We start from the raw sequence: 19,606 nt of genomic DNA on the forward strand, positions 1-19,606 counted from the left end.
AAATTATGTCTAATTTACTAAGACAAAATAGGTCTACACAGGATAAATTTATATGTTCTCAAATTCAGTCTAACGTTATCAAGTACAACATAAATCACGTAAGCATTACATAAATTTGTTACTACCTGAAGATTGGTAATCATACAACATACTTTCTTTTATGTAATATATACATAAAAAAATCTTATACAAAGATAAGCACCACATAGGTAAATGAGTTTCGAACATTTACATGTACCAACAGCGGCAGATGACTCTGCTGTGCGCGGTGCATCGGAATTGTCTGAACAGAAGGCCTGTGCAGCTGCAGTACTCCCCCTCTCTTTTTTCTTGACATTCCTAGCTGTCTTTCTGCGCTTAAGTGACTTGTAACCTACCAAAAAAAGGAAAAAAATAAAGCTCAAGTTCCAAACTGCGTAAAAACCATATAATCTAATCCCCGTACAAAAGTATTAAACCTTCAATCATATCTTCAGAGGTGAATAAACGCCAAGAACGGTCTTCATCACCATCCTGCTGGGAGTACAAAATTTAGAAGGAAATAAACTCAAAAGAAGTATGAATAGAGATTGTTAAAGCTGAGAACATACAGCTGCCATTGCCTACAAAGTGCGAAAGAAGGGAACAATCGCCTAGAACTGGAAAGTGGAAATCGGCGCCAGAAGAAGCATATGAGAGAAGCTTTAGCCATTCTTTTTGTTTTGGTGTTTTTGATTTGAACAATAAGCTTCCATGAGAAGCTGTAGACAGCTTCGCGAACAAGTGTCGCCGCGGGAGGTTTACACGATAGGCATCAGTGGAGTAAATTGTTAGTGGCATTTTTGAAATAAAGTAGAAGGGCAGGGTCAAGCTTTCAAGGGTATTTACTAGTAGCAAACAGAGTTCAGAAACTATTATATAAAGAGAAGTGTTCTAAAAAATAGCTAAGCCTTATATTTTAGGAGAAATATCGAACCCTTATATTTTTGGCTCATAGAGGCATTTAAGTGCCATAGTGTTGGCTCATTTATGTCTTCGTTTTAATTTTTTTCAAATTCGCTCATATTCCTTTCGGTTTTGTCTTATTTTCAGGATGTTTGGAATAGATTTTATGGATTTACTTATTAAAATTGTTTCCGAGAAGACGCGAGCCTTGGTGTACAAGACAATTGAGCTATAAATATTGATAGAAGAAAATAAAGAAGACATCAGTTTTTAGTCTATTTTGTAAACAATGTAATTTTGTAGGGCATTTTTTTATCTTTTCTGACTTGAAAGGCTATGTTGTCTAAGCTTCCGAAGTATTTACACACTTTCGGTTAGATGATATACCTTCTTGAATTAAGAAAACTCTTTCCATCCGGATATTGTAACTTCCGATCTTGATATAATACAACCGTTTTATGAATGAAAAAAAAAAAAACAGGAGATTTTAAAATTTTAAAGAACCGATCGCTAACTTTCGAATTTTCTTTAAACAATTTTTTTGACATTTTTTCATTTGGTTTGGTGAAGCGCGGTAGATATGGTGACAGATGATAAGACACAGTGGCATGAAATTATCGTTTTGGTGGTAGGTAACACACGAGGTGGACGAACTAACAACTAAGAGCAAGTCCAATAGGTGTGCTAAATCAAGTCTTAAATCCAAAAATAGGGAATATGAGATAAAATTACACTCCAACACTATGCTAGTGATGTGCTAAATCACTAGCACAAGCCTCCCCTTCCCTATTTTTAGAATATGCTAGCCACTTCTAAACTATTTTTATCATTAAAATATTCATTTCTCTCTCTCCTTCACATCATTTCCCTCTCTTTTTTTCCCTCTCTCCTCCACTATTTAATATTATTATAATAATAGGGAATGGATATAGGGAGTACTATTGGAGCTCATGTGCTAAATCTTGTGCTAAATCACTAAGACATATTATTTTATAATATTTTTAGGAAACTCTTAGCATAGTGTTGGACTTGCTCTAAGTCTATTGAAAAGCAGTGACACTTGCATATTCCATCAAAAGGAAAGCAAGGAAATGTCGGCGACGGCGAGAATTGTTAGCGGGATAATCCTAGTGTTTGCTATATACTGCGGCACAGACCCATTTAAGCAAGGAGCCATATCGGAGTTCCCGGAGTTTGAAGCAGTGAAGGTTGATATGCCGGACTGGTCTCAAGTTCCGGCGGAGAAAGATGTGGAGAACTTGTTACAGAACTCTGAGATTCACTTCTTGAATCAAGTTCAGGGACCCGAGAGTATGGCTTTTGATCCCCTGGGACGTGGGCCTTACACTGGTGTTGCTGATGGCAGAATCTTGTTTTGGAATGGGGAGTCTTGGCTTCCATTTGCTTTTACTTCTAATAATAGGTCACTTTTTCACTTTTCACTTTTCTTTTAGTTATGTTTACTTTATTGGGTTTGGTCCAACATATAATTTTGTGACCATTGGATAGATATCCAGCGGTCAGGATTATAACAGAAGCTCGCGCCAGAAAGGTGTCATCTAATGGCTAGAAAGTTGTGTGTTGGTTAACTGGTCCCTAACATACGAATGCCGAGGACCAGAATCCTTATTTTATATATGTCTTGAAATGCTTAGTCAAACAAACCGTAATGGAATCTTGATTTTTGAATTATTTAGAAATGGAATCAAGGAAGAAATCTAGTTTAAATATGGACTTGAGTGGAACAAAGGAAGAAATAATAATCAATTAGTCGTGGTTTGTACAATAGAATTTGGATAGTAATGTATCTTAAAAGATCATATATACTTTAAATTATTCGTTGTTTAAACCATGTTTTCTTTGGGAAAGAAAGTTTCCTTCATGCATTGTTTTTGTTGCACAGATGCAATGTCTGTTGATATATATGATATAGTAGTATAATGAGGATTCAGAGTGCCTTTTTTGCAGTTGTACTTGTGTACATGACATAATATAATGACTTGTATTGAGAAGAAAGAAAACTCTTTATTATAACAAAATGGCAGAAATCCTAAATTGCACACTTTCAACTTCATAATGTAGGAGACTGCTAAAAATGGAGATTTACTCAAGGAATAGGCTAACATCCAACTCTAACTGTAATCAGTTAAATCAAAACAAACATACCTAGTATACTGTGCATCCATATGAAGAGGATGAAATTTACACGGATTTGACCTCAGACTCCTACAAGTGAAGAGGCTGTTTCTGTAGACCCCATCTTAGAAAGAGAAAAAGCCCCTTTTATCAATTAAATTGCGGAAACTTTTGTGGTTGTAAACAACACAAGGCCATGTTTTTATCCTTTTCTAGGTAATGCTCACACAAAGCATGTTAAGACATAAGTCTTTACCTTCATGAAAAAGTGGGAAGAGTATCTTTAAATTGAACTGATATAAAAAAGCTAGGGGTTCAACGAAGAGTTTTTATTGGGATTCAGATGGTAAATACCTTATATTCACATGAATGTTTGTATTTAAAGATAGCTTTGGCACGGGCAGAGCACTTTGATGTACCTCTTCATTCGTTTGAAGTTCAGTGTTATAGTAGAATTTGTCATGTGTTCTTCTTCATGTAATGGAGTCTCATGCAGTAGAATTTGGAATGTTATGGATCTTGAAAGAGCATACAATTTCTTCGTTGTCTTTTGTAAACTTCACGCACTGCTGAAGGTAATAAATGCATTGGAGGGGGTCCCCATCCACTGACCACACATTGTTTTAAAAGATGCTACTTTGATTGAAATAGATGATTAGTGTAGGATACTAAGGCTGCATAAAGACTTTTGAATTATGTGAATTATGTGAACTGGCATCTAAATTCCTGCAATTGCTTGCTTGAAATATCCTAGCTGGTCCTGAGTTTTCCATTTGAAGCATGGCCACTACTTTCCTTTTATATTTTGGTACTTACCTTTCATACAATATTAATTAGAAACCCTTTAATAAATATTGATATCAGACTAGATAATCTTGCATATGACTGGAGGACTTTCTTCTGTGTTTTTCTCTTGCTACATATGTTATTATACCTTTATCACAAGCAGACTCCACATAATCAATGTGGATAAGAAGGCTGTAACCTAATTTCGATATGAAGAAACACTAAGATATGTAAATTATTATGTAACCATAGACAGATACTCTTATAAATACTTAGGCCTGGTATCATGTAACCCAGTGCAGTAACTCATACTTGCATGGAATTGAACTCAGATTTTGGTTTATATACATAGTTACTTTTCTGTTTTATGCTTTTTTTAATTTTTTTGTATAGATTATACATGTCTGCATCTGTGATCTATCGAAGTATTATTGAAAAGAAAAGTAGTAAGGGATTCTACAAATTTTAATTCATAATATCTTTCTTTATGATTGATAGAAGTTTGAACCAATGCTTGGTGTGTCAGTTCATGTGTCAAGATACATGTTACTTTTTATACCTTATTTTTATGTCACTCGAAGATTGTCATATGCTAGACACGTTATCAATTAGGATTTTTTTTACTTACATGATTATGTTGGATCAGGATATTGCATTTGAAAATATTTTTTATCATATTACTGCGGCAGTGCAAATTATGTTCTTTTTGTCAGTAAATATATTAGAACTTCCTACAAACACTGTTATGTTTTTGTATCAGACGTGGTTCATTTCCTGGATTTCAGGTCAGATCTATGTGACCCAAAACCATCACCAATAAACTACTTGAAAAATGAACACATATGTGGCAGAGCTTTGGGGCTTCGGTTTGACAAGAAAACAGGTGATTTGTATATAGCAGATGCATATCTTGGTTTAATGAAGGTTGGTCCTGAAGGTGGATTGGCAACATCCCTAGTAACTGAAGCTGAAGGTGTTCCTCTGAGGTTCACAAATGACCTGGACATTGATGAGGAAGGAAACATTTATTTTACTGATAGTAGCAACAAGTATCAACGCAGGTATACAAGTAGTTATACTTCTATAACATTTACTTTGGATTAATTAAAACTGGGACTTGTAGTTCACTTCTATATCATTCATTCTGAATTAATTTAAACTGCGGGATATGTATGCCGATTATTAGTATGCTGTTCACGTCTATATGTGCAGTAACACCATTAGATTTGAAGGCCAATACCCTATGTTGATATTTCTTTTAAAGCCCACTTGGCCAATTCTTGTTTCCCACCTAATGCCCCAAATATCAATATGTAGTCTGGTACTAGAAACAGATTGGGAAATTGAAGTAACTTATATGAAACAAAATTTACCTACAAAAGGAACTTAATACTTATGCAGTTATGCTATGTTGTAAAAAAGGATGAAGCATTGCAAACTATTATTGTAAGAGAAATTTTTGTAGCTGATGTTTCTCACTGGGAAGTTTTGATGTTCAGAAGCAAATTATTTAAAATTTTAATTAAAACGAAATTATGTAACTTGCTAAGCAAAGTTCTAAAGGGTGTCCATTTGATTTTCATCTCATAGTTGAAGGTTTCAGCAAGTGACCTATTTTACCCTCTTAGAAGCACATGATGAATAGAATTTATTATTCCGTTCTTTTTTTGCTGATCTTGCTGCAATATGGTTGCACCCTTTTGTGTAAATGTGCTCAAGAATCAAGATCTTACATTGTACTTGTTTCAGAAACTTCATGCAGCTAGTTTTCTCTGCGGATGATAGTGGCAGGGTCCTAAAATACAATCCTAAAACAAAAGAAACCAGCGTTCTTCTTCGCAATCTCCAATTTCCTAATGGTCTGTCTCTAAGTAAGGACAGATCATTCTTTGTACTCTGTGAAGGAGCCATTGGCAGGTGAGACAACTGCCTGTATTAGTCTGGATGTACATCTTTCTTCTTCCACTGTTTTAAATCTTGTAGTACTTTAGTTTCTTCTCTTTGAATGTATTTGTTAATTAGATTCTCTTTAGACTAAGAGCCTTTTCTTTTCTTTTTTTACAATAAATTCCTCTTTATGACATTTATAATTTAGCAGGGGCTAAAAGAAAAATTATATTGACAACACCAATTCAGCGGGGGCTGAAAAAAAAAATTACACTGTTTTTTCGAGGTTAGGGGGGGCTCTAGCATCCCCTAGCCCCCCTCTGGTTCCGCCACTGATGCTAATGTAATATTCCATTTACAAACCTAAATTATGATGTTTAGATAAGTTCTGACATTATATTATATCTTACCTTGAGTGGCACCTGAATCATGCAGGGTGAGTGTTATAGCAACTTGAATGCACAAATACTGAATACACAAATGTTCAAAATCATCTTTGCCACTTAAGTCTTAAACATTTGGCACGGGCATAAATATGGTTTGAATGAGTTTTAACTTTCAAGTGGAGCATAACACCGTTTAAATTAAAATTAATTTATCATTCATTTCCTCTGTCTCCTTTGGGAAAGGATAATACAGAATGAAGAAGTTTCTGTAAACGATGGTCACTACTCTGTTACCATTGTTTTTTAGGCACAGTGGGCCTTTGTATACACATAAATGTAGCCTGAAGTCTCTTTACACTATTGAAAAAGCTGGAAAAGTATATAATGATTATTAACTTGTGGGAGTAGTTATAGTTGTATTCCTAGATATTGCAGACACTGATAATTGGTAATCTCACTTCTATATTTTTATGATTAATGCTAGAACACCCGATATGTATCCCAAAATTCTTCCCAAATGACACATGGCAGATTGAATTGGTGCTATTATTGTGCATACAATGGGGTGTATTATATTTGTGAGAAAAATATCTATAATTAGATAACAACTTATCATTTGGGAAGATTTTATACTTTATTCACACTTGACAGCTGCTTTAGTTCTGGTGCAGATTACGAAAGTACTGGCTGAAAGGCGAGAAAGCGGGGACTGCTGAAGTTATGGCAATCTTACCAGGATTTCCTGACAATGTTAGAACAAATGAAAAGGGCGACTTTTGGGTGGCAATACACTGTCGCCGATCACTCTACACTTACTTTTGTGCACTACATCCCAAAATCCGAAAATTATTGCTGAAGCTTCCAATTCCAGCAAAGATTCAGTATCTGATCCACATTGGAGGCCGGCTGCATGGCATAATTGCAAAGTATAGCCCCGAAGGTAACCTCTTAAAAATATTGGAAGATAGTTCAGGGAAAGTTGTCAAAGCAGTAAGCGAGGTGGAAGAGAAAGATGGGAAGCTGTGGATTGGTAGTGTGTTAATGCCTTTTGTTGCGGTTTACAAATTGTAAAGCCCCTTTTGTTTTCTCCTCCGGGTTGTAGAACTTGAACGATTCCAACAAAATGTTGGTAGTTATTATGCACTTGAGATGCAGCCGTTTCTATATTTATATGTAAATTTCTGCATGAAAACATTGGAAAGGGAAGAACGGTGATTTAAACTTATGAATAAAGGCATAACTACGTCACTGGAAGTATTCTTATTAGATTGTCAGTGGTATCTTTTCTTGAATGTGCTGAGTGTGTTCTTTGTGTTATTGGCATGGACGCAAGGAGTGCTCACATTTCTGTGTTGGTGTTAAGTATTGTAAAACTGGGTCTACTTCATTAAAATGGCCTATTTGAGGGGTTTATTCAAACTAGCTTTGAAGCCCGTGTGAGGCACGGGCATGTCCTAATTTCATTTCTTGTACGTTTTTATGTGAGGTTGGAGAATTAGCAGCTGTTACAGTACTTGGCCGGATGTTATCTGATAGCATACACACAGATATTGTAATCAATACTTCTGATGGATGTTATCTGAGCTCATCGTGCAATTCTTGCCGCAAGGTCAACTGTATTCAGCAGCATGTTTTCTCATGACCTTAAAGAGAAAGAACTGTCCGTTTTAAACATCTCTGACATGTCAAGCGAAATTTGTTATGCTTTTCTTAGCTATATCTATGGATTAAACAGCACGAAGTATTTCTAACTCACTAATTGGAACTTGTCCAGGCAGCTGATGAGTATGACATCTCTGATCTGCATGTCATGAAAGTCTAGTTGAAGACTAGTGTGGTACTCAGTATCAACTGCCTAAACTGAAGAGCAGCTGCATGTAGTAACTTGTGAAGTTTGGCAAGATATATCATCTTCAAGATGATTTGAACAACTTTCAAATCATCAGCCCAACTCATAATTGGTTGAAGGATTGGTTTCTACCCAGAATTGGTTGTAGAAATTAAGTTAACGAAGATGCTGGTGAGGTCTGATCACTGGTAAGTGTGAGTCTGGGTGTTTTAACTTTTAATTGAACTGGGGTATAATATAATATAATATATATATTTTTATTTTAAATATTTCGGTTATTCGATTCTTTTCGGTTAATTCGGTAAAAAAACCGAAAATATCGAAATACACAGAAACCATAACCGAATTCGGTACCGAAATATTTCGGTATTCAGATAACCGAACCGAATACTCAGCCCTAATCCCATCTGCAAGCATCCCCAACTCCGTGCATCGCTAATGTTGATCAAACGTTTTGTTTCCCAATAATATGGTTCTCCCGAGAATTCAACTAAATGCATATATACTGCAAACTATATCATGTCAATTAGTAGATTAACAGAAGATAATATTAATTTAAATGTTTCTTAAAATCTACTGTTCCAAAAGATTGCACATGCTCCAACACAAACTCATATCTTTTGGTGCAAACATGTATTCAAAAAAGAAAGTAAATGACGTCCAAGTGCACTATTGCAGTCTAGTCTAGGTTTCGGCAATAAAGACACATCAGAATCCGACTCCAGTCTAAAAAAACAAAAAGGGGATATAGGAAAAATCCAAGAACATATCATCTCAGTGTAGCAAGTTCAGGAAGTTGAACCCAAGCAAATTCCTCTTTGTAAGCCACGCTTCCATCACAAGAGGCGCTACCATCACAAGAGGCTTCACATGTATAAATGACCACGGTTGACCAATCAAGAGAATTTGCATCATTTTGCACGCCAAAGTAGTATAGTAGCTGTGGCATAATCTGTAAGAAGAAAGACAGCTTATTCATACACAAAAAAACATGTCACAGTAGGTGGTTGTAAGGTAGAGTCCACTCACACATTATCAACTTAAATTCCAAGTAAGAAAAAAAAAAAAAAAAAGAGGTAAGATAGCTCTCCCTACCTGAACCTCAAAGCAGCGAGGTCCCCCACAGTAGCAGCATGTAGGAATGTCAGTCTCTGATGGCCGGCCACCTGACATGGGCCATAGAGGTTTGGCTCCAGCATCCCTGCAATACCTGTTACATGTTTAAATATTAACAACCACTTGCTTATATCCTATGCAATGTGTTACACATTTTCTTTTTCAATATTTGTTATCTTATTAGTTATAATTTTAGTATCTTATCATTTTATTTATTCTGAAGAGGTGTTTATATATATATAAATTTACAGCAGTACGTGTGTTTTACTCAGAATAGGTATTCGAAAGAAAAAGGTTCATAGTATTTATAATAAAGTTCATAACTTCATTTTAAACAGATAGTTATTCTACTCTATGTATTATAAATTCCACCAGGCCTAATAGAATTCTAAGAAAGATCAAAAAGCCCTTAGCCTTTGTACAAAGTTCATATTAAATGAGTCTACTCTATTTCTTAACAAGGCCCATAGTAACGACCAATGTACGAAAATATTATCTTTAGTGCGGCTTCAATATAATAGTATAGATTAAAAATACAACAGCAACTAGTAGATATGTGAACGAGTAAAAGGCACATTGTGTATCTCAAGTTTCTCCTTCGTGCACTTTGTGTACCTCGATTTTGATATCTTGCAAGATGTGTACCTGTACTAACAAGATTCTAGCAAAATGTGTATTTCCGTTAGTAAATATTTAACGCTGTTAAGAACACGGCTGGAAGGAGGGATAGTCTTGTATATTCAGCCTCTTATCTCACTACATTGGCGGCAAAACATATACTCTATACACTGATCTAGCTAACCATAGCAAACTAGCAGAAGCATAGGACTTCTGGAGAGCTTCGTACCTCTGCACGTTCATCAGTAAAAGATGTGTATTATTATATTAAATTGTTTTTCATTTTTATATTGATCTTTATATTTAGACCATATCTTATTTTTAAACTTTGTATATTCTGAAGAATAAAAAAATATACACTATATTAATATGAATATGGTATATACCTTGTTTTGTGTAGTATATCTTTAAAATTATTGTGCCAAGATTATAAGTTCAGATCATGAGATGGGATATAAACAATTAAAATAGAATATCTAATTATAAGTTTTGATTTTAAAACAACAATAAATAAATTCATTAATTAAATATATATATATATATATATATATATATATAATTAAGAACAATATATTTAAATTATTTATTAATTTGACAAGTTAGGTCACCGAAGATATAAGTAAATAAATTTTATATTATTTGCTTGAATTTTTTTATTTCAGAACTTTAAAAAAATCAATATTGTCTAAAAATTCTTTGCAATAAATATAAAACATTTTACTGTTTTAATATAACATACTACCTCCGTCCCGTTTATGTTTATACTTTTTTAATTACTACTCGGCACGTACTTTAATGAATATAAAATATAGTTCTACGACTTATTTCTAAACTTTTTTTTCTTAAACAAAAATTCAAATATTAAAAATAAATTAAATATTTTACAGTAGCATTAAAATCTGTGTCAAGTTTAAGCCTTTCAATATATACAACTCATAGGGAGGAGAGAGTCCTCTATCCCCTAGGCCGGGGACTCGATACACATTTTAATACTCCAATAATAAATATATATTGTTATAAATTATTTGTAAAAAATTTGAATAAAAATTTAATAATTATAAAAAAATTTGAAAAAAATAAAAAATTATATTTAATAAAACATATTAAAATCAAGTCAAATAATATTAAAAATCGTAAATAAATTAGGGAGTACTATACTCCATCAGAAAATGAAAAGGAGACGGTATGATTTTTGGATCCACTGCTTGGTAACAAGAACAATAGCAGATGTAGTACATGCACACAAACCTTTAGTCACAACTACCAGTACTACCCCTGCAACACTAACGTCGTTAACTGATTTTTAACGGAAGTACACATAATGCTAGAATCTTGAAAGTTGAGGTACACACTCTGCTAGATTCGAAAGCAGAAGTACACAAAGTGCATAAGTGTGTAAATGCTGGTACACACTTTGCATTTTACTCATATGTGACCTATAGGTGGAGCACAGGTTTATATGTAGTCAATAACCTTAGATACCATATACAGCAACAACAATTATAACAATAATTATGATGACAGCAAATACCATGTAGAACACAATAACAATACTAACAATACCATGTAGAGCATTCACTAGGCTGAATCCAACTTAGTACTGTTTTTAAGTTTCAGAGTAGTTGAACATATACCTCAGATCAAAACGACCAAGACATAATACTCGCATCAACATTGACTTGACGTTTAAGCCCTGAGTACACATAACGGTAGACTACACTCTAATAAAAAATGCGAGATACACTATGATGTAGGACAAGATAACAAAATCCAAGATCAAACACTATCGGGTGATTAAATCGTAATTCCCAAGAACAATTGATCACAACCAATATTATTTCCCGAGAAAGTCTTCTTATATCCAAGATGAATAAAAGTACGCACAAGTGCTATAAGTACCAAAAAGATAACCCCGCATACTTGGTAAAATACACTATAATAAAAGATGCGAGATACACACTATGATGCAGTACAAGATAACAAGATGTAGTACAAGATAACAAAAGCCAAGATCAAACACTATTGGGCGATTAAATTGCAACCCAATCACTAGACCAAAATAATTCCCGAGAACAATTGATCACAACCAATATAATTTCATGAGAAAAGTCGGTTATAATCCAAGATATATAAAAGAATGTACAGAAGTGCTAGGAGTGCTATAGGTACCGAGAATATAATCCTAATGGGCTACCGAACAAAAGCCCAAGACATGCAGGCTATATAAACAAACCAAACAATATAAAACATGTCTACTAATAAAAACCCAATATAATAATATGTCTAAAAAACTATAGAACAAGACCGATCCTCATCACTATGTCTGGTGTGGTACTATTGTTCATACTATTAATTAAATCATCGTTTAAAATTTAAAATTAACCTTTTAAATGTAATTAGCTAGGGACAAGTGTTTAGAAATTTCTGACCCGGGTATGATATACATCTTGATGCAGGACAGATTAATTAAACGGAAACTTAACAATTTATTTATTCCTAATAAACTATTTAATTACTAAACTCCTAGGCCCACATATAAAACAGATAGATAAATACATTATTTATCTCTACACTAAGCAAATATAAACTAATTATTACAAATAGATAAATACATTATTTATCTCTAAACTAAAAATATATAAACTAATTATTACTGTGTGTGTGTTTACTATAAATTCTTTATTTTTGTTCCTCATCACATCTCGTTATACAAAATTACAAACATATTCAAATCAGATTTTCCACGGTTCCATCACATTTTAAAATTATAACTAGAGAATTAAAGTTTTTTCTAATCATATTTAGCTTTTATATTAAAGTTTTTCTAATCATATTTTGCTTTTATATGTTTGATGGAAAAAAAAAAGGTATATATTTTACGGTAAACCAATTACCTTAAAACTTGACGAGGGGCCCTTAAAACTCGATCCTGAAAAGTGGCACAACTTTTTTGGTCTGCATCTGCCTATTTTTCAAAAATAAAAGCAACCTATTAAAATAAGGCCATATAATCATGTACTTGACAAATGGGTTCAGGACAGAACTCAGACCTTAATACTGAATAGCACTGGATCAAATTCTTCATCCTCATTGCATGTTGATGCCAACCGAGTAGCATAACCACCATTTTCAAACATCAGATTCTCTTTAGGTTCAACACTAATACCGATTTCAAATTGTGGCCAAATAGTATATCTCGGAACTGTTTGAGAAATAGAAATAACAATTAACTGGCTGATGCATGTTACACCAGTATCACCACAAGTGAATGTCAAGTGAAATGAATTGTTACATTCGTAAACTTCATTTACAAGGTTCAAAACTTTATATACAAGCAACAGTTTAGGGAGAGGAAGCAATGCGGAAATAAAAAAATAAAGATACCAATGAAAACAATTTCACACATTTAGTATCTATGACTAAGAAACTGCGCAATAGATCTTCAAAAATGTAAATTTTAGACAAAATGCCTCACTATTACCGTCAAGACTAAATGTCGATTCTTTTCTAGAAGGGCTGCGGTCCCTAGGGACTGTTTACCCAACCCACAGTTCGTGGGCTGTTGGATGAATATCCAGTGGCCAGGATTATAACCTACGTCCAGCGCTTTATTAGCGCTAGACGAGGTCCGTCCAGCGCTTATTTACCGCTGGACGGGGTCTTTTCCCTCGTCCAGCAATAAAAAAGCGCTGGACATATTAAACTTTTGTTTTGATCCTGGCTGCTGGATATTCATCCAACGGCCAGGATACTGATTGTTGGTTAACAGCTCCCTGGCATACGTATGCCAGGGACCTGAACCCTTTCTAAAATCAGCTTCAGTAAAAGTTGTATACTTTTTTTACTTCTATCCATGGTGTACCCTTGTACTTTTATTTTTTATCTATGATACCCTTGTACTATCAGCCAAAAAGTTAAACACAATGATCCAAAAAGTTAAACATAATGAGAAAAGGCGTAAATCCCTTTTGAAAATTGCAATTTTGCTTACTTTTTATTTTGTTTTTCGTAAAATTCTAAGTAAAATCATTTGTAAAATATATAATATTAGGATAATGGTTTGTAAAAATAAAAATGATTCTCCAATAATATAAGGAAATAAAGTTACTTACCTTTGGTATTTTTAAAATATTTTTAGGATCAATGAATAATTAAATTTATATTTTAATTGAAATATTAAAGATAAATTCATTGATACCAGTAAAATTATTTAAAAATGACTAACATGAAAGTTGCATTTATTGCATTTATTTTTCAAGCATTACTGTATTTATTTTTATATTTTTTTTAAAACTCTACATTCAATTATTCATTAATCCTAAAAATATTAAAAATACCAGGAGAGGGCTTATTTTATTTTTTATATTATCGAGGGATCATTTTAATTTTTCCAGTAGAACTTCTAGTGTTGGGAAAGTCATCCTTGGAAAAAGCTCTACTTCGACTGACCATTATCCCATTAGTATATATTCTACAAATGATTTTAATTAGAATTTTACCAAAAAAAAAAAAAGAGAACAAAATTGCAATTTTAAAAAGGATTTGATGCTTTTTTGCCCTCATTCTTAATGTTTGTTTAAAGTTTTGAATGACATAAAGTGTATATATAAGAAAGAAATAAGAGTATAACGGTACCATGGATACAAAACAAGACTAGAATGGTACCGGGGATAGAAGTCAATAATGTAATGGTACCACTGGTATGGTATGCCAATTCTCCAGTGGTACCATCAAGAATATCCCTACTTTTTATGCTAAAGTATCTTCATTTCTACTTAACTCTTACCAGGCTTAAATCTAATGTGCTGAGGATCGACAGCCAACTCACGACATTCAGATTTATGACCTTTGCGCCAGTGAGCAACCTGTGTTAAGCATAATTTACAAAATCTAATAATAAGCCAATTTCCATTAAAATATTAAAAAATTGATTAAATAACTGACTTAGAAAACCTGATGCTTCTTAGAACAGTAATGTGCACTTCCACAATCATTGCATCCTTTACAGGTCCTGCACCAACTGCATAATCTAGCTATAAAAAGAAGGAATTCTATATAAGATCAGAATGATGATATAAGAATGTAATATATATCACTGATGATAAGCAGATGCGTCAATTCGTTTCAATGAGACATCATTTCATATTCTTGTCCTATAAATACAGTAGGAGAATTATACATTAAGTTGAAACTGCAAAAAAATAAAATTAAAAAAAAAAACCACTACATGGAGAAAAACTGAAATGATTGTACATTTATTAAGACGGATAAATATAGATGATAAATTAATAAGAGATCAAATCTGCAGTACCTTTAACATTCTCATAATGATGTGAGACTTCATAGGTGTAAAACTGATTGGAGCGGGGCAACTGGCAACGGAACACCTTCACACTTCTAAAAAGGTTCAGAGAAATTAGTTAAGACAGCGATGCAAGACAACATATTCAAGCAAAAGATTATATGATACCACAAGTATAATCAATCAATATTATTCGCAAGAGGCATTTATAAGTGAACCGAGACAATATGTATAATAATGTATAAATAGTGGAACAAAACCGTAAGGTGATAAAAAACCAAAGCCCCAAAAACTGTGTGCTACCTTGAAATCCAATATTAGACTAAAGTACTAAACAATTAGATATAAAAGTCTAACAGTAAACCCCTCTAGATCCCCATAAGACAAACTATGACCTGATGTTGCATAACTGCAAGTATTTTTGGTACTTTAGTGTATAGAAAGAATGAATTATAACATGAATGAGAAAAATAAGAATGTAAAAATAAAATAAGAATGAAGGGGATTAACATCTGAGTTAGCAAATACCTTCTAGATGGATTATTTAAAGGATGCTTCCGCTGCTCATGTTGGTCTTGCAAAAGACACTTCATAGAGGGACACATGAATATAAATAAAGCTCTGTGAAATGCTGACTCCATCTCACATAAGGGGGCATATAGCTGCAAGACAATGAAGATAAATGCTATCAAGAAACAAACACATAGAAATCAATGAAGAATAGATCGCCCAAGAATTGAGATGATTATCTCCTCAACTATACATGCAAAACAGTTGGAGACACTGAACAATGTTATAGAAGTAGTAAGTAGAGTTCAAGAATCCCATTTCCCAGTAGCTTAAGTTTTACATGGAGTACACGAAATCTTACTCTCATTGGTACTGTATAGAAGTCCTATAGCTCATGTCATATAAATTATGATATTTTACACATGAGCAGTCCTCTAGTTCATCTGTTATAATTAGGAATTTTCAACATTATCAAGTAAAGATTATCAGATAGTTTAATACAGTTAGCAATAGGATAATAGTAACCCTTTCTGAGCTAAAAAGCATGATCATAAAGGCCATGTTTGTCTCATAGTATTATGTATAGGATAGGAATATAATCCTTTAAATTTTCCAATCCGATGTTTGTTTTGTAAAAACTTATTCCTCTTTAATCCAATGATTATAATCCTTTAAATTATCCTATCCTATGTTTGTTATGTTGGAGTAGGGGATAGGACTATAATCCCCTCTAATACTTGGTTGGAGGAGGTATTATTTAATCCCCTCCAACAAGTCATTTTTTTAAAGAATTACAATCCCCTCACTATAATCCCATGTAAAACAAACATTGGATTGTAAAATTTAAAGGACTATAATCCAATCCCAATGACTATCCCACACAAAACAAACATGAGATAAAATTTTAATGGATTATAGTCCAATTCTAAACTTAATCCTTCAAAATAAACATAAGATTAGATTATTTAATATATAGGATTAATATTGATGGGACTAGTTATCCTAGATTATTATCTAGGGATTATAATCCCGTGAAACAAACATGGAAACAAATACAAGCTATGTTTGTGTATGTTTGCAAACTAATGTCCAGTTTGGATGCTTGTATTGTAACTAATGTGTTCATGTGTTATAACATATATGTTTGAAATGCTTGTATTGAAACAAGCATCCACATAGCAGATAAAGGAAATAATATGCAACACATATTCACAAGCAAACAAAATAACAAAAAAGATTAATTATAAAAAGTAGAAAAAATGACGACAATAACCGTTTTTTTAAAGTTTCTAAACAAAAATAACCATTTATAAATTAGTGGACAATCATGATCGTTCTATTAAAATAAGTCTAAAATGCACATACTAATTACCTACCAACTCATGTGGATCGTAGTCTGGGGTGCAAGGTGGGAGGTAATAACACTGAAGTACATGTAGGATGGCCTGTGGGCTTATTTTCTGATATATAATTGCAATACGCATTTATAAAATGCATATTAGTTCAATACCCAGATATAGGATGCATATTTTATTATAAATATTTCATAATACTTGAGCCTGAAATGCATATTACACATTACTCCAACCTAGAATGTGTATTCCACCGGTTAAAACTGACCACTTTTTTGAAAGCAGTTATTTTTGTCATTCTCATACCCAAAATAGGATATTCTTGTCACTCACCCTAAAAAATAACACATACCATTGCAACATAAAATTTCCTTCCCTTTCCCAACATATCCCCGAAGATAATCTCTTTCAAGAAGTAGTAATTTGTTATATGTGGATAACCTAAATAATATATACAATACAACCTTCAAAAATTTAAAAAGTAATTTATGAATCAAAATGGCATACCTGAATCAAAAACTGTAATGGATCGCCACAAATACCACAATTAATAGAGGTATCGGATGGTAAATTAAGCGGATCCAACCAAGCCTATAATCGAAAAAGATGACAATAATAACTCAAGCAATTCAACAATTTAAACTAAAAATCAATACATGTATGAGAATTTTAAAAATTACTGGAAAGCCTCCCGCTACGGGTTTGAATGGAGAAGGAAACCGATCAAGTTTAGTTTTTTTAATCAATCCTAGCATAAAAACTTCTTCCTCTTCTTCGTCGTCTTCGTACTCTTCTTCTTCATTGCTGTCACCATCAACATCGTACTCTTCTTCATGGCTGTCACCATCAGTATCGTACTCTTCTTCACTGCTGCTGATTTGTAAAGTTTTCATTAGATTCTCTGCCTTTCCTCCGGACATTTTCTGGCTATTGAATTAATGCAGCTATCTGTTAATACGGTTATGATTACTTCACGAAATTAGGAATGGATGAACGTGCGGGTAATTTATGTTTAAGTGCCTGTACTTTTGCCCAGTGCCGGCTCTACATGCAGGTCATGGCAACCAAAGGCCCTCAAACTTTTGAGGCCCCGAAAATATAATACTATCTGTATAGTATCTATATGTGTTAAAAAAATTGAAAAAAAAAATTAATATATTATTCCTATAAGGGTCGTTTGGTTCGAGCAGCGGTAAAATGAAGAATCGAGTTAAGCTGGTATGGGTTTGAAGATATGGTTCGAGCAGCGATAAATGAGGAATCGGGTTAAGCTGGTATTAGTTTGAAGATATGGTTCGAGCGGCGGTAAATGAGGAATCGAGTTAAGCTGGTATAGGTTTGAAGTATCATATCTGATATCATGGGTTTGGTTGAGTGCTGAAATCAATATATACAATTTTTGTAAAAATAAGTTATTAATTCATATTAATTGAAAATATTAATAAAATTATTATTGTCATATATTTTTGCAACATTGATTTAATTTTGTATCAAATATTAATATTTCATTACTTAAGTAGAAACAAAAAATTAAAAAATAAATGCATCTCATACTCACCTCCCCACTTGCGTATCAAAAACCCATGCCTTCGGGGTTTAAGATATTGGTTTTAGATTCTGTTTTTCCCAACCAAACATAAGGACAAACGCATACCTGATTCCAGAACCCATGAACCAAACCAACCCTAAAAGATTGTGGTATTAATCTACTTTTATATATTAAATGGCAACCAAGGGCAAAAAGAGCAAAAGAATGAATTAGACGTGAAAAATCCATTATACCCCTACTTAACCTATAATTACAAGAATACCAATATGCATTATATTCAACATATTAAATATCATTAATTAAGGTATTTGTACATAAATATATATATTAATTATACTTTTAAATTATTATGAGCCCTCATGTACAAAAGTTTTTGGAACATTTAATCAAACTATCATTTATTAATTATAAATTTAAATTAAGATCATGTAATTCTCATTTTTTATAAAATAAAAATTATTTACTTGTAATGGATTCAAGTGACAACTTAATTAAATCCTGTAACCACTGTTTTAAAAACCAAATTATGATTTGACCCGGTGATTATATCGAGTAATGAGTACGTACTCGGATAAATATAGAAGTACATGGAAAAATTTGGATTTATATATAATTAATTTTGGAGATTAAATTATTAACATATGTATATTATACGATAACTTATATTACATATTATAATACTATATCCAATTTGGTGAATCTTAGATAATTATGTCACTATATTCAATCTTTTTCAGTTTTAAATCTTTTTACATTTATTTAATTTCTTAATGTCTAATTCAAGTCGGGCCAAGCTTGTATCGAGTTTTATTCGAGTGGCACTTAAAATTGAGTTATCATCCAAACAATATAAAATTAGCTTGAAAAAGAATTCGAGTGTAGGTACTCAACCGAATTACAACTCAAATCAGTCGAGTTTAGACAGCTGACTATTAAATAAAATAATCACATATAATTTTATAAAAAATAAATCAGCTTGTTAAATATTGATAAAGTTTCATGATAAGATAGTAATAGAGTAGCAAAAACCCACTGATGATCATAGTAGTGTTCAATAAATATATATATGCGTAGACCGATTATAAGAAGACTGAGAGAGAGGAGGAGAGAAAGAGATACAAAGAGAGATAACAACTATTACGTGTACATGAACTTTAATCGACTCGTATAGTTGAACTTTTATATGTGCAT

At 32.9% G+C, this 19,606-nt stretch overlaps 2 protein-coding genes across 2 annotated transcripts; one reads left to right on the forward strand and one right to left on the reverse strand.

Moving 5' to 3' along the window:
- Positions 1 to 1,958: 1,958 nt before the first annotated feature.
- LOC108228078 (protein STRICTOSIDINE SYNTHASE-LIKE 3) lies at positions 1,959 to 7,385 on the forward strand. Its single transcript, XM_017403555.2, has 4 exons — positions 1,959 to 2,347; positions 4,632 to 4,907; positions 5,596 to 5,763; positions 6,791 to 7,385. The coding sequence occupies exons 1-4, from the start codon at positions 2,016 to 2,018 to the stop codon at positions 7,188 to 7,190; spliced, it is 1,176 nt and encodes a 391-aa protein (XP_017259044.1). The 5' UTR covers positions 1,959 to 2,015; the 3' UTR covers positions 7,191 to 7,385.
- A 1,113-nt stretch (positions 7,386 to 8,498) lies between these two features.
- On the reverse strand, positions 8,499 to 17,933 carry LOC108226529 (uncharacterized). The gene is made up of 10 exons (XM_017401497.2): positions 17,547 to 17,933; positions 17,374 to 17,457; positions 15,533 to 15,666; positions 15,014 to 15,099; positions 14,656 to 14,735; positions 14,489 to 14,567; positions 12,753 to 12,904; positions 12,597 to 12,667; positions 9,064 to 9,178; positions 8,499 to 8,920 (listed from the first exon to the last, which is right to left on the reverse strand). The coding sequence occupies exons 1-10, from the start codon at positions 17,784 to 17,786 to the stop codon at positions 8,738 to 8,740; spliced, it is 1,224 nt and encodes a 407-aa protein (XP_017256986.1). The 5' UTR covers positions 17,787 to 17,933; the 3' UTR covers positions 8,499 to 8,737.
- Between the last annotated feature and the right edge of the window lie 1,673 nt (positions 17,934 to 19,606).

This window comes from Daucus carota, chromosome 6 (assembly GCF_001625215.2).
Source record: "Daucus carota subsp. sativus chromosome 6, DH1 v3.0, whole genome shotgun sequence".
Taxonomy (NCBI): domain Eukaryota; kingdom Viridiplantae; phylum Streptophyta; class Magnoliopsida; order Apiales; family Apiaceae; genus Daucus; species Daucus carota.

Excerpts from the sequence above, each read along its gene's own strand:
- LOC108228078 (XM_017403555.2), top strand. The coding sequence starts at position 2,016 with ATGTCGGCGACGGCGAGAATTGTTAGCGGGATAATCCTAGTGTTTGCT. Across the intron at positions 2,348-4,631 it reads GCTTTTACTTCTAATAATAG|GTCAGATCTATGTGACCCAA; the intron begins GTCACTTTTTCA and ends CCTGGATTTCAG. Across the intron at positions 5,764-6,790 it reads TGTGAAGGAGCCATTGGCAG|ATTACGAAAGTACTGGCTGA; the intron begins GTGAGACAACTG and ends GTTCTGGTGCAG.
- LOC108226529 (XM_017401497.2), bottom strand. The coding sequence starts at position 17,786 with ATGTCCGGAGGAAAGGCAGAGAATCTAATGAAAACTTTACAAATCAGC. Across the intron at positions 14,736-15,013 it reads TCATTATGAGAATGTTAAAG|CTAGATTATGCAGTTGGTGC; the intron begins GTACTGCAGATT and ends TTCTTTTTATAG. Across the intron at positions 9,179-12,596 it reads GCCCCTCGTCAAGTTTTAAG|GTATTGCAGGGATGCTGGAG; the intron begins GTAATTGGTTTA and ends AACATGTAACAG.